Raw genomic sequence first — 14,066 nt, forward strand, 5'->3', positions numbered from 1 at the left:
AATTAAAAAATCTAATATGCTTCATCTACACTTGGAGAACTTCACTCAAGTCAAAATCTTCTCTGAGAGGTCAACCACAGACTCGGGGGTGTCCACCCCAAGCCCTCCTTAATCCATAAACCTCGTTGTGCAAATGCAGTTCTGGTGAACTTGTATCTCAACCTTGGACACACAAGCACATTAAGCGCCAACATTCGTGCGACACCTTCATCACGCGGGTATCCTCCTGCCGCCCTCTGTAGATGCCCAGCTAAGGGGGTAGAAGCATGCGATGCCATTACAGAACAAAAAGAACTCATCCCTATTAGAGTTAAGAAGCTAGGTTTTTTTTATATATATATAAAAAATCAGGATACACATACATACTCAAGAGTTGTACTGAGTCTTCTGGTTACAAGGAGGCTGCATGGGGAGGGGGGTGATCTCTCTCTCTCTCTCTCTCTTTTTTTTTACTTTAAGCATAATTTAAGCATAATTACCATTAGGAAACAAGTGGAATTTCACGACCGATCTGAATCCTACGTGGAGTTAAATGCCCACCTGCCTTTCGTGAGTATTTCCTTAATTGCAGCATTTTTCAACCTCTTAAGGACCTTCCCTTCTTATAATGTATCTCAACCTTGGCAACTTTTAAGACACCTGGAGCTCAACTTCCTAGAATTCCCCAGCCAGCCATGGGTTACTAAACGAATGTCAAGTCAAGGACTACCTGTAGTCTTGGGATCTAAGGCAGCTTCTTCAAAAACAAATGGAGTGGCTTGAGGGACGTCTGATGGATGACCTTCCAGACTAACTTCTGCTGAGCTTCAGAAGACACTCCCTTTCCAATGACCGGTTTCCTGAGTCCCTAGCACCACTTCCAGTGCTGAGGAGGGGGGGGGGGGGAGAGAGAAGGACTTTTTGAAAAACCTACCGGTCTATTTGACAAAACCTGATGCAGTGACATGAAAGAGACAACGGAGAGTTTGCCGACTTTGAGAGGTTTTGACTTCCGTTGCCTTTCTTTAAAATCCATTCTCGGCCTCCTCAAACAGCAGAGGACTTCCCTCAAATTGCGGACAAAATCAGCCATTTGAGCCAAGCATCCACAAGCAGACGGTACTTGTTCGTATGGTTGTTTCCTATTTAGCACTTGAACTGATACTGAACCTAAAATGGAATGATCTGGTGAGGTGAGGAAATTTTGAGACCTCTCCCTGGCAAGCTTTGGGTTCTCTGGTGGGAGAATCAGAAGCCGTGTGAGATAATCACCCACCCTAACACAGCTCACGGGCCTTGTTGGGGCAAAGAGGAAAAGGACAGCATGGCACCAGAAACCATCCTGAAAACTTTTCGTTTCGGAGATTGGGTTTGGCTAGCCGTTTCCAGCATGTCCTGTGATTGACAACGGCGTCTCATGATTGACGGTGTCTCATGACTGACAACAGTGTCTCATGATTGACAATGGTGGCTCCAGGAACAGTCTTTTCAAAAGAGGAGAAATCAAAGGAAAAAAAAAAGAGGAAACCTCACAGATTCCTAAATGTAGAGATCTGGCGAAAAATGAAGAAAAAAAAAAAAAAAAGCCTACGCAGTCCCTCTAAAATCACGTAACCGCAGTGGAGATGCTATTTGGACTTCCTCGGCGTAACTGTCCCTTTTCCCCTGGCGTTTGGTTCGTTCTGCTCAACGAAAGACAGGCGTGGCCGCATTCCGCGTTCCGAGAGCGAGACGTCGGAGGTTATAAAGGTATAAAACTCTGCTTGCTACAAGCAAAATGTTTGTTCGGTATGTTTGTTAAAAGTCCACTGGCCCCAGGTTGTGGCTTTTTTCCCGTCTTGCCCTCCCCCAATAAATACAACGAACGCCTCGTGTGGGTTTCAGCATGATTGGGCAGGCTCAGACAGAAAACTCAGGCGCTCCTTTCTTGGCCCTCATCAACAGGAGTCTCCGGATTCGGAATCCAGCGAAAGGATTTATCCACAGCAGAGACGGTTGTCCCCCAAAGACCGACTTCATCCCTTCCCAGCACAGCCTCCGTTCCCACGTGGGCTTCTCGCTCTTCAGCCTTTCGATCTCCTGCAAGTTAATGGGGGCCTTGGGTGAAACTCTGCAAACTTGGGGGTGGGGGTGGGGGTGGGAGCCGAGATTCAAGGTCTCAGCTGGAGTGGAGTGGAGGGGGAGAGGTTGTGAGAAAGGCAGGTCCAACTTGCAACCTGAGGGTGGTGGTGATGTTGGGGGGGGGAACGGCTTACCGTTTCATCATTGCATATTGAATGGATCTGGGTGCCGAACATCACAGCAGTGAACGTCAGAAACAGAAACCCTTCAAGGCACAAGAAGATCAGCAGGATGACCGTCACGGGCGGGGAGAAGTTACTGCATTCTGGGAAGGAATGAAGGAAGGAAGGAAGGCAGGCAGGCGAGAGAGAGGGAGAGGAAGAAAGAAGGAAGGAAGGAGAGAGAGAGAGAAAGGAGAGGAAGAAGGAAGGGAGGGGAGGAAGAGAGAGAGGAAGGAGAGGAAGAAAGAAGGAAGGAAGGAGTGGGGGAAGAAAGGAGGGGAAGAAGGAGAGGAGGAAGGAAACAAGGAAGGAAGGAGAGGGGGAAGGAAGGAAGGAGAGGAGGAAGGAAAAATTAAGTTTCAATTCAGAACAATCACATCCACGAGTCTTTTTGGAATAATTAGCCAGTCCAAATAAAAGGGAACTGTGAGGTAGAATTCAAAACTGACTTGCACATGGTTGGAAGCAAATACAAAAAAGCCTGCATTCATAGAAGGCCCAAAAACATTGTACAATATACTGGAGGGATAGGCATGTTGAATGGGGAGTCATAGAGAATGGAAATATATTACATATGTTGACCAGACAGTTTAGGAGATTCCTACTGGTCTGGGAGGGTGACATTCCTATTTTAGGGCTTCAAAAACTTCCTTCAATTTAAGGTGGACTCCTGAAAACTTCAGGAAGCATTTTTGACTTCCTAATCGAGTCTTTCTCAACCTCGGCAACTTGGACTTCAACTCCCAGTATTCTCCAGCCAGGGGGATTCTGGGAGTTGAAGTCCACTTGTCTTCAAGCTGACATGGTTGAAAAACCTTGTCCTAATCTAACCTTACAGCCTGGGATTTGCTAGTGGCTTCCTATCCAACTAATAATCAGGCCTGACCCAGCTAATTCCTACTAAGGCGAGATAAGGCCAGCCATCTGCTGAGATGGAATTTGAGGAATTATATTTTCATGGCTGCCTGCAAAATATCCGAGAAAGCAGGCTGGCCATCTCCGACCATCATGTTGAACAAGACATGGGGGGGTTTAACCCTTGCAATTCCAGCGCCATATGTGTGCACCCTGATACTACAAAATGTAACACAGATAGGTTGTGTTGTCTCCCGCAGCACGATCTAAGCATCGCCCACGCTGCACTCCCATGCATAATTCAAAAAGGCAATTATTTTGAAAACAAAACTCCCAAAAACATCGGTCGGTTGGAAGATGTCACCCGAGCACTCAACAAAATGCTCTTTTGGAAACGCGCCAAGCAGTTTTCTTCAGGAAGCAAAATAATGTGGATACCTCCCAAGACTCCCATCGTTTGAATACTCAATGGCCAATTTTCGATTTTCAGGCTTCTCAACCGTTGGGCATCTAGATTTTCACAAAATAGTCTTCTCCCAGAAAATCGAACTACCTTAAAATTTCTTGCCTTAAGATCCATTTTCCAAAACTACTCCAGCTCTGGAGATCAGCTTGAAAAAGACAATGGCTCTTGTCCAGTAGAGTGAGAAGGTCCCTTATTTAATCACATTAGATCCCAAATTTTAATTATTTGTTTTGGAATTATTTCTCTTTGTAAGGCATGATTTGGCTTTGGTACAGCTTTAATCATTCTGGTGCAGTTTTCCCTGCTTTTTATTGATGGATGCCACTGTCAAGTAAAGGGCTACTTAAAATCCTTCCACGGTTTCAGATTTGCACCAATGTTCCTTTACGGTCTGACGGCACCTGAACCGTTCTACTAGACGAAGCGATTTAGGCGTGCTTAAAATAAATCAGTCAAAGGCCATGTGCTCGCTTACCAATCCACTGATCTCGGACGCAGGAAAAGAACTGAAATCCACAGAGGATGAGGGCATGAGCTGAAATTAGAGCTATGTACATCTGGAAAAAAAGGGAAGATGCAGGCATCAATCTTCGGAAGGCACATTCTTCAACGCGATCGCGTGTCTCCTTCCTTTATTTCTCATCTATCTTCATTTATTTCAGGGGTGTCAAACTCGATTTTATTAAGGGCCGCATCAGGATTGTGTTTGACCTCGGGAGGGCCAAGGGTGGGCATGGCCAAGGTGGGTGTGGGCGTGTCCAGCTCGACATTACTTGTTCTGGCTCCGTTTTCAGCTGTGACGGCCTCCTGCAGCTCTCTACCAGTGAAAACAGAGCCGGGGGGCAGGGCATGTGGCCTCCATGAGCTCCGTTTTTCCTGGCAGATGGCGGGGGCCATCGTGGCCGCTAACTGAGCCCGGGCGGGCCGCGTGCAGCCCTCCCAAGCTCTGTTTTTGCTGGCAGAGGCACCGCGGACCGGTTCCTTCGCTGTTTCCAGGGCAGCCGCATGGGCCAGATCTAAGCACCTCACAGGCCTTGATTTTGACACCCCTGATTTAATTTCTCCATTTTGGGAGCTTCTCTGATTCCACAATGATTTGAGGCAGCTTAGAACAAAAATTAAATGCCAACTATGCCTATCAAAAATAAAATAAAATAAAAGGAACAGAGCTAATCAGAAGACGCCCCTCCTCCCCCTCCCAAGTTCAAACAGCAAAATGAAAAAGCTCAGCTTCCATTTCTAACCCAAGGAAGATGTGAGAAAAAGCCAAAAGGGTACAGAGATAGAACATCTTTCACAAGGCAGGCACCATCCACCAAGGAGGTGAAGTCGGCATTAAAACGCCACCAATATTCTGACTTGCAAATTTAAATGTTCCGCTAACGTTCCTCCCTCTTCCCCGATTTGCGACAAACGAAATCACAATGCCTACTCACAGTAAAAAGCACAAAAAACCTCTGGTTCCTTTCCCCTACGCAGTTGTTAACCCACGGACAGTGATGATCCATCTTCCGAATGCATCGTTTGCAAATACTGATGGGATTTAAAAGGGGGGGAAAAAAACGTTATGTGCCTTTTGGAGTTGAAAGTATAGAACCCAGCAAAGAACCCGTTTCTTTGAAAATCCAAGGTATTTGCATACAGCAAACAAGCCAGATCTATTTCCTCTTTTAGGAACCGGACAAAACTTTATTAATTTATATTTCGTATTTCTGAACCGCTCATCTCCCTCTAGGAGAAACGCTGGAAAATAGATCAGGTCTGTATCGTATCAGGGTATTTCTGATAGGAGTGAAGATTATAGCGTGGCAGCTGGCCACAAGCCTTCTTTGGAACAAGGCTGAAGTGGAGAATCCAAGAACTTTGCTTGGCTCCCAAGTGGTAGAGAGTCAGGAAGAAGAGCTTGATGGGGATAAGGAAGGACCCTCAACTGGACAAAAAGGGGGTGAAGTATTCTTTTTTTTAAGTTCTGAGAAATGAGATAACATTCAGAAGTGGCTCAGGCAAATGCCTCCTTAATTCACTGAAGTATCAAAAGGAAGAGGAGATACAGTTCACTCACAGAATCAAAGAACTGGACCTTGGAGGTCAAACATCTATGGAGATTCTCAACCATCCAAGTCATGGTTGTCGCAAAAGTGCCTTCCAAAATGCAACTGGACTTTTTGGGGGGTTTTTTTTCTCCTTGAAAGCGCTTTGCTTCTCATCCAAGAAGCTTCTTCAGTTCTCAAAGTGGGTGGGATGAGAAGCAAAAGTGAAGTAAAGACAAGGATAGAGAAAGCTAGAACAGCATTCTTCAAAATGAAAAAAAGATCTTCTGCAGTCACAACATACGCCTAAGACTGAAAATCAGGCTTGTCAGATGTTACACCTTTTCTATCCTGCTCTACGGAGTGGAGAGTTGGTCTCAAAGACAAATTCCTTGTGCGTCCAATCACACTTGGCCAATAAAGAATTCTATTCTATTCTATTCTCTCAATCAAAGTAGCTTTAGTCTTCCTGCAGAGTCAATTAACATTGGGGGGATGGGGGGGGCTGCCAGACTGGGGCAGGGTTGGGAGGAGAGGCAGCATTTTCATCTGTCTTTCAAAAAGGGCGCTCGTGTAGTTGAGTCTGGAAAAAGAGCCTGCTTTATGAAGGCCAACAAGCCCTCTACTGCCTTTTTCGGAGGCACCGAGGGCTCCCTGCCTCCCCCAGCCTCCCACATTTGTAGGAATCCTCCGTTTCAAACGGTCGGGGGCTGAAGGGGAGGGGGGGGGGCTGAGCCAAACCGAAGCAGCAGCTGCGCTCAAGAAGGCAGCACCTAGGAAACAGCCCCCTCGTGCTCTCTTGCTGAGCACAAAGGAGAGAGAGAGAGAGAGAGAGAGAGAGAGAGAGCTTGGAACAGGAATGACCCTGATCCATACTTCTGGGACTGCAGAAGCCACGGAAAACATGGGGGAGCAGTCTGTTTTGAGAAAGCGACTCCCAGGGAAAAAAGCTATTATGGGTCAGGGAAACAGGGCGAGGGTTTAAAACAGTGCTTGGGGCAAGGACCACCCATCACTATCAATCAATCAATCAGAACAGAATTCTGGAGAACTGAAGAAGCTTCTTGGATGAGAAGCGAAACGAATTTCAAAGAAAAAGTTCAGCTGCCTTTGGGGGGGAAAAAAAGCATCTTTGGGATAACCATGACCTGGGCGATTGAGAAGCTCCACACTAGGAGAGAAGCTCCTTTGAAAGAAGACTAGGCTGATGGGACCTCAGGGTAGCAATGGTGAAAGGAATTCACACCTCAGTTCTAACCGGATGGAGAGGATAGCAATAGCAATAGCTGTTGTGGCCCGCCAGCGGCCTGCGCGGATCGTGGCTGATCCCAACGAGGAGGCTGGTGTGGTGTTGCGCCAACAGCCTGCGCAACCGGCACTCACGTCGGACAGCGAGGAGGCTGAAGAGGATGTGGTGCCAGAGGCAGAGACTCAGCCAGGGCCTTCAGAACCTCCAGAGGCTCCTTCAAGTGGAGAGAGCGAAGTGAAGGAGCCTCTCCTCAATGCTCGAGCACGCAGGGCTGCCAAAAGGCAGGAGTGGCTACTCAGGAGGAGGAGGTCTACTCGAGAGTAAGGCTTGAGGATAATTGGCCACTCCCTTAGCCTATTTAAGTCACGCGCCGTTAGTAAGTTTCTTGCTGGAAACAATTTGCAATTATAAGAGCATTTTTGAAAAAGTCTTATCGTATTTTGTTTTCTGGGCTGGTTGCCAACCTTTGCCGGACTTTGGTTTACTTTTGCTACTTAATAAATTTGATAAGGACCGTTGGTGTGTGTCAATATCCTCAGAAATCCGGAGCTGGGGCAGAAAAATAGCCTTTAGACTTATATACCGCTTCACAGTGCTTTACAGCCCTCTCTTAAGCGATTTACAGAGTCAGCCTATTGCCCCCAATAATCTGGGTCCTCATTTTACTGATCTCGGAAGGGTGGAAGGCTGAGTCAACCTTGAGCCTGGTGAGATTCGAACTGCCAAATTGCAGGCAGCCGGCAGTCAACAGAAGTAGCCTGCAGTACTGCTCTCTAACCACTGCGCCACAAGATCCTCAACTTATGTACTATATGCTGGTTTCAGAGCAAATCAAGGGCAGCGTGACAGATACCTGCAGTGATGGGCACGTTCTGGCTTCACGCTGCAACATTTGGGGCACTTGTAGATGACTTCCCCTGGTTTCAGCTGCAAACTCTCCATGTATTCTTTTGTAGCATTTCCTTTGGGGACAGCACCCTAAAAAGCCAGAAAGACAGAGCTCAGTGATTCAGGAGGAGGCTACTTATTTACAGTGGACTCCTCGATCTCATGTTCTCCAAATGGGCCGCCCTTCAGTTCCCAAAATCCCCAAGGCTGCATTGGCTGTGGGATTCGGAATGGGACAAATCACCACGGCCAGCTTACTACATCCAACTCACTGTTGCCAATTCAGCATGGACAACTCACTATGGGCAACTTGCGTTGGCCAACTTGCCTTCGTCAACCCGCCACAGGACAATTCACCCAATATATTTATTTAAAATAATTTTAAAAATATTGTAATCATTGTCATTCAGATATCATTTTGTCCTTCCTTTTGCATCCTTCCTTCAATGATTCTATTCCACCATTTCTTCAATATTATGTAAGTTTTGTTCCGTGGCGAGTTGGCCATAGCAAACTGTCCCCTGGTGAGTTGGCCATGGCGTGTTGGCTGCAGCGACTTGTCCTAGACCTGTGGGATTATAGGAAGTGTGACTCCACGTGCTCAAGAAAGACTCCTCTGCGTGGCATCCAAAACTGTTGGTCTCCATACTCACTGGATCCGTCAGCATGGTTCTTAGGTGAGAAGACAACGCCAGCACAGCCAAGCCGTTGAAGAGGACTCCGTTGACCAGGGAGTACCAGAAGTCTTTGGAAGGCAGCAGCATGACGAAGGTGACCACGAAGTCGGCGTAGACCACCAGAAGCCAAGTCATCACTGCGCAGACCATCCCGCAGCTGTCGCGGATGAACCAAAGGCGATCTCCCGCGTCGCACTCGGATGACGACGAATCGTAGCAGTCGTTCTCGGCAAGAAGTGGATGGTGCTCAACTTCACGCAACCTGTGCCCGGATGACTGCATGGTTTTCCAGACTGGCCCTGTGGGAAAATAACCAGCGAGTAGCTGTGCACCAAGGCTCCTAGACGGCACATCTTCCGTTGTCAAGGGATGGCGAACAGCCCATCCTGTTCTAATTCAAACGAGGCAAGTCAAACGCCATAAGGAAGGACTCCAGAATTGATGTACCCAAGGTTGATCTCAACAGACTCAGAAGGCCAAATATTTAAGATCCTACGGGTCAATCAGGTTTTTTTTCCCCCCCGGCATTATTCTGGCTGCCTAGAAGAACTTCTAGAAGTTCTCAAGTCAGCTGTTGAAATATAAATAAAATTAAAGCACTGTTGGAGCTCAGAGTTGAAACGAGGGGTCTGTGGTGTTCTCTGAACTTGCCTGTTTTCTTGCAGACATCTCCTTACCCAATTAAATAACATAATCAGTGCTAGAAGGGAGAGAGGTTTGGAGGAGGAGGAGGAAGAGAAGGCGGGGGAGATGACTGTGGGCTCCTTGGTGTTCGCTGAGCTTGGTTGCTTTCTTGCAGATGTTTCCTTACCTAATTAAATAACATAATCAGTGCTAGAAGGGAGAGAGGTGAAGAGGAGGAGGAGGAGGAGATTGTGGTGCCCTTGATGCTTGATTGTTTTCTTGCAGATGTTTCGTTACTCAAAATAGGTAACATCATCACTGACCAACCAAGCTCAGAGAGCACCAAGGACCCCATAAAATTAAAATCTTCCTCTCTTTTCACGGCCCTTTCGTTCCTGGCAGTTCTTTCGGACTGGCTTCTCAAGTGTAAAACCTTGGAGGAGGAACCTTACAAGAGGAGGCTCAATCAATCCTGACGGACCCATTGTTGGACTTCAGTGGCTTAATGCTGTCCTTGTAGAAAGTTTGAATACCTTTAGCCGTACTAAATGAGACGGCCCTTTCAATTAATTACTTTCATGTAGGAATTCTACCTAGGATTTTTATTTTTTATTTTTTTTTGAAAATTCAGCCGCTGGGGAATAAAAAGTTCTGCTTTGGATCCATCTCTTGGCCCCCGTTTGCCTGGTCCTCCTCCTCTTTTCCTTGCGCACGGAAGACTTCTGGGGAGCATTTGCAAAACCCCTGTTTGGTGTCTTGAGTGAAGTTCTAAGGAGCTTCGTCAAGCCACAAACAGCCTCATTAAATCACGGCTCGCTTGGGAAAGGAAGGAGTTCCCAGGGAGCGCCCCGCGATTCGGACGGGAAATCAAAGTATGAGGAACAGCTGCAGTGTTAAGTCTCTCAAATGCCGAGAATGGCAAGAAATCCTAGAGACCCTTTTCATCCTAAAATCCCTATTGATTCGGTGCTATTACCGTCGATGGCGAAGGGCAGCGCTGAAAGCCTGCTATTGATTTGATGATATCCGAGCAGATGCTTCTCAGTTTCCCCACAAATGGCAGCTTCCTTCTCCTTACAAACCAGCACACATGAACACAGTTTTAAAAGTGCATTGACCAATGTGTAATTATCCTTGATTTATCATCAATCAAGGCGGGATTCCTGGGCCATGCAAACTCAACGAAAGGAGGACAGAAGAAAGGCGGGATTGATTCTACCTCCTCTTCCTCACTGTTGTTATTCACAGGGGACAAAGGTCCTGTGAAGAGGTCCAGCCTTAACCTGATGATAGTAAGGTAAAGGTAAAGGTTCCCCTCACACATATGTGCTAGTTGTTCCTGACTCTAGGAGGCGGTGCTCATCTCCGTTTCTAAGCTGAAGAGCCAGCGCTGTCTGAAGACGTCTCCGTGGTCATGTGGCCAGCATGACTCAACGTCAAAGGCGCATGGAATGCTGTTCCCTTCCCACCAAAGGTGGTCCCTATTTTTCTACTTGCATTTTTTACGTGCTTTCCAACTGTTAGGTTGGCAGAAGCTGGGACAAGTGACGGGAGCTTGCCCCGTTACGCGGCACTAGGGATTCGAACCGCTGAACTGCCGACCTTTCGATCGGCAAGCTCAGCGTCTTAGCCACTGAGCCACCGTGTCCCTGTGATAGTAATTACCCCTCAATTATTTTTTTTCTTCTTTTCAAGATACTCAGAGACTGTCTGGACAAGTCCCTGCACATTTGCTGGCGAGGTTTTTCAAAAGCAGTTTGTCATTGCCTCCTTCCTAGGGCTGAGGTTGAGGGACTGGCCCAAGCTGAGCCAGGAGATTTGGCACCTAAGGCAAAACTAGAACTCACACAGTTTTGTAGCCTGGTCCCTTCACCACTACCCTGAACTGGCTCTGGTCTGTAGCAAATTCTTCTTTCACTGATACTGGTGAAGGAATCAGGGATCCACTCAGAACCACCCCAATGCTTGCGATCCTTAGGAATCCAGCTGACAAATGGCATTCTGCAGCAGCACAAGATTCTAATCTTGCCTTTGGAAAATAGTCATCCACACAACATCCTAAGAAGGACTTGATTACTGTTAAGATTTAAAAAAAAAAACAAAGCCAGATGAGGGAAACAAAAACTTTCATTTTTGGCAAAGGGTTCAGATCTCAATCCACGAAGCAATTCTGCAGCAAAAACCTGGTTTTGTTTTTTTTCAAAGATGCTGTGTAAGTTAAAAGACTGGCTGTAGGCAGGGGGGGGGGGAAAGACAGCATAAAGGAGGTTGACTTGTTGAAAATCCCAAAAATGTGATCAAACATTAGTCTGGGGTGGAGGGGAAATCACTCCAATCTCAGCTGATGCACAGAGCCTTTGCATAAAAAAGGATCTCTTTCAAACCACAAATATTTTAGACAGGGCTCGACTGTTTTGCAGCTTTACAAAATTGCCTATATTCCTTTTTGTCCAACCTGCAATCTTCAAGCATACTGCATTGCAGTTTGTGCATGTATCTTAGCCAGCATCCTCTTAGCCAAGACCAAAGAGAGTTTGATCTTGGAGAAGGATGGCAGATGAAACGCTTCTAACTTGGGACGTCAAGTCTAGATTTCCCAGTCACGAGAAATATCAAATAAACAGGTTTTGCATTCGTTGCAGAAAGGCAATAACTACACACGGGAACCGATGAGAGGGAAGTCAACAGTAAGATGCCGCAATGATTTAAAACATGAACCGTACCAAAAGCTGAGAAAAAATGTCCATCAAATACTTAGCCTATGAATAATGGGAACTCTTAATGAAAATACATCTCCCCCCCCAAAAAAGAAGCTGCAATTTAAAAAGAAAACAGCCTAGTCATGTGTGCGTGGCAACTGGCCACGAATCTCTAGTGGTGCTTCCAGTTTGAAACGTTATCTATCAATCTCACTTCCCTAAATTTGACGGAAAAGACCCGCCTCCGTGGCTTTCTAATTGAACAGTGGAGGCCAGTTTACTAACTTCACGCGTTTTGTCTCTGCCTACTATCCGAAGAAAGCTTCGTGAACGGGAAGCTGGGTAAGCGGCGTGGAGATTGGTGCCTGTAGGTGTTTGTAAGGGCTAGGGGGTAAAAAATGATACATACCTGTTAGGGACAACGGTTAGTCGGACATCTTGCTGTTCCTTTGGGCTTCTACGATGCACACGCGGTCATATCAGGTGTGACCTATCCGGGCATAAATAGAAGTGCGTGTTGGTCACAATCAGTACAGCCCGAGAGAAAACGCAAGTGAAGCATCACCTGGCAAGGGCAGAACATCTGCTGGACATGACAGCAGGTGCTCCCTGGAGAAGCACTTTTGACCTCTGGGCTCACTTGTCAAGTTCAAACATCTCCCTTTCTCTGGATTAAATCCTGAAATCTCTAAGGGAAAAGGAGAGAGAGAGAGAGAGAGAGAGTCATGGCGAGAGGCTTTTGATTCTTCGGAAGAAGGAAGATTGTGGCTAATGGGCAGTGTTATCCGCCACCAGCTGTTTCGGGAAGTGTCAAATTCAGGCCATCTGCCCTGCTCTCTTGCTGGCCAGCTGTCTGCAGGCCGTTGCCATATTCCAGAAGGTTACGACCCATCTGGAAGGCAGAATGCACGCTGTCCGGGGGCTGCTTGAAACTTCTGCAACTGATGCAGAACAAGGTAACCAGGATGACTCGGAACCATTTTTGCCAGGGTTTAAAAACTTCTATTTTAGGTATTATTCACCCAGCTGAAGTTGGTTTTTTTAAAGGCTTGGGACTTGGGTCCCTAAAGGTTGTTTCTATTTTACCAGTATGAAATACATTCTTCTCTGGGTAAGGTTAGATATTTCTTTCCATTTGTGGTCATTTCCCCCCCCCCCCCCAAAGTTACTTTGTCAGTCACCGCTTCCGTCAGTTTTCGTCGCTCTGCTATTATTTCATCTCCCATGCTTCTAACTAAACTGCAAATTAATTTCATTTCTAAGTTATTTTAGCATTTATGTTTTTACCATTTTATTTATTTCTCTTGGTCTACTTTTAGAGCAGCGTTCCCCAAGGTTTCTGTGTTGGTGGCCCAGCGTGGGGGGTGCAGTAGAGCGCTGTGGGCCACAGGTTGGGGCCCCTGATTTAGAGCAGTGTTTCTCAACCTTGGTAGCTTGAAGATGGGTGGACTTCAACTCCCAGAATCCCCCAGCCAGCGCTGCTGGCTGGGGGATTCTGGGAGTTAAAGTCCACCCATCTTCAAGCTACCAAGGTTGAGAAACACTCCTTTAGAGGATAGCTGTGGGTTCTGGTATATCAATTCTTGCTCTCAATCTTTTTAATTTGATTTACTTTTATTTTAAACGGGAAAACCTAAAGCAACTTAAAAAAGCAGGGGGACACAGTAGCCGGTACATAGCCAAACGACCAGGGTCTACAGGCAAAAGGAAGGACGCCAGCAAATCCGAGAGAAATTGCTAATGAAACGCAAAATCATAATGAGCAGAAAGACGAAAGGCTCCCCCCCCCCCAAAAAAATAACTCTGTTGACTTCTCTCTCAACAGCCCAGAACGCAAACAAAAAACTCAAGAGCACGGCGATAACGTCAACCAGAGTGAATAATTCAAAAGTACAGAATGTGAAGTAACTTCGGGCATCTCGTAAATGAGCCGATCCACGTTAAGAGCGGGGACTTTCCCAGAATCGAGTCAAGCCGTGCCTTCAAATAATTCAACTGACTCTAGTTCTAAGCGAAAAGCAGGGAAGGAAAGGACAAGGGGAAATAAAAGACCATCCGTCTAAAATATATTTTGTAGAGAAATAAGAATGTAAAAATCCACCGATTCCAGGGTCCCAAGGGACAAAGCATCCACCTCAATGATGCAAAATTGTCGTCTACAGTCCAGATACCGTTTCAAAGATTTTTTTGGGGGGGGAAACGGATGCTCCTTTGAGTAGACATACCCTGTCTTGGAGGAAACCAACTCCAGTCAGTCTTTCATTGTCCAGGAAAAGCAGCAGCTGCAGGAGGTTCAGCCGGCTTCTAAGCGCCCAAT

The 14,066-nt window shown here is 46.6% G+C and overlaps 1 protein-coding gene across 1 annotated transcript; it reads right to left on the minus strand.

Annotated features, from left to right (window-relative positions):
* Positions 1–219: 219 nt before the first annotated feature.
* On the minus strand, positions 220–12,323 carry ZDHHC7 (zinc finger DHHC-type palmitoyltransferase 7). Its single transcript, XM_070952891.1, has 7 exons — positions 12,159–12,323; positions 8,403–8,725; positions 7,715–7,839; positions 5,019–5,115; positions 4,058–4,139; positions 2,235–2,365; positions 220–2,058 (listed from the first exon to the last, which is right to left on the minus strand). The coding sequence occupies exons 2-7, from the start codon at positions 8,706–8,708 to the stop codon at positions 1,879–1,881; spliced, it is 921 nt and encodes a 306-aa protein (XP_070808992.1). The 5' UTR covers positions 8,709–8,725; positions 12,159–12,323; the 3' UTR covers positions 220–1,878.
* Positions 12,324–14,066: the final 1,743 nt, after the last annotated feature.

This window comes from Pituophis catenifer, unplaced genomic scaffold (assembly GCF_029215685.1).
Source record: "Pituophis catenifer annectens isolate HBS135680 unplaced genomic scaffold, rPitCat1.0.hap2 SCAF_13, whole genome shotgun sequence".
In the NCBI taxonomy this organism is placed as follows: Eukaryota; Metazoa; Chordata; class Lepidosauria; order Squamata; family Colubridae; genus Pituophis; species Pituophis catenifer.

Bases quoted from the DNA above. Each gene is read 5' to 3' on its own strand.
- ZDHHC7 (XM_070952891.1), bottom strand. From the start codon at position 8,708: ATGCAGTCATCCGGGCACAGGTTGCGTGAAGTTGAGCACCATCCACTT. The intron at 2,366-4,057 runs GTAAGCGAGCAC...ATTCCTTCCCAG, and splicing joins CGTCCGAGATCAGTGGATTG to AATGCAGTAACTTCTCCCCG. The intron at 2,059-2,234 runs GTAAGCCGTTCC...ATTAACTTGCAG, and splicing joins CAATATGCAATGATGAAACG to GAGATCGAAAGGCTGAAGAG.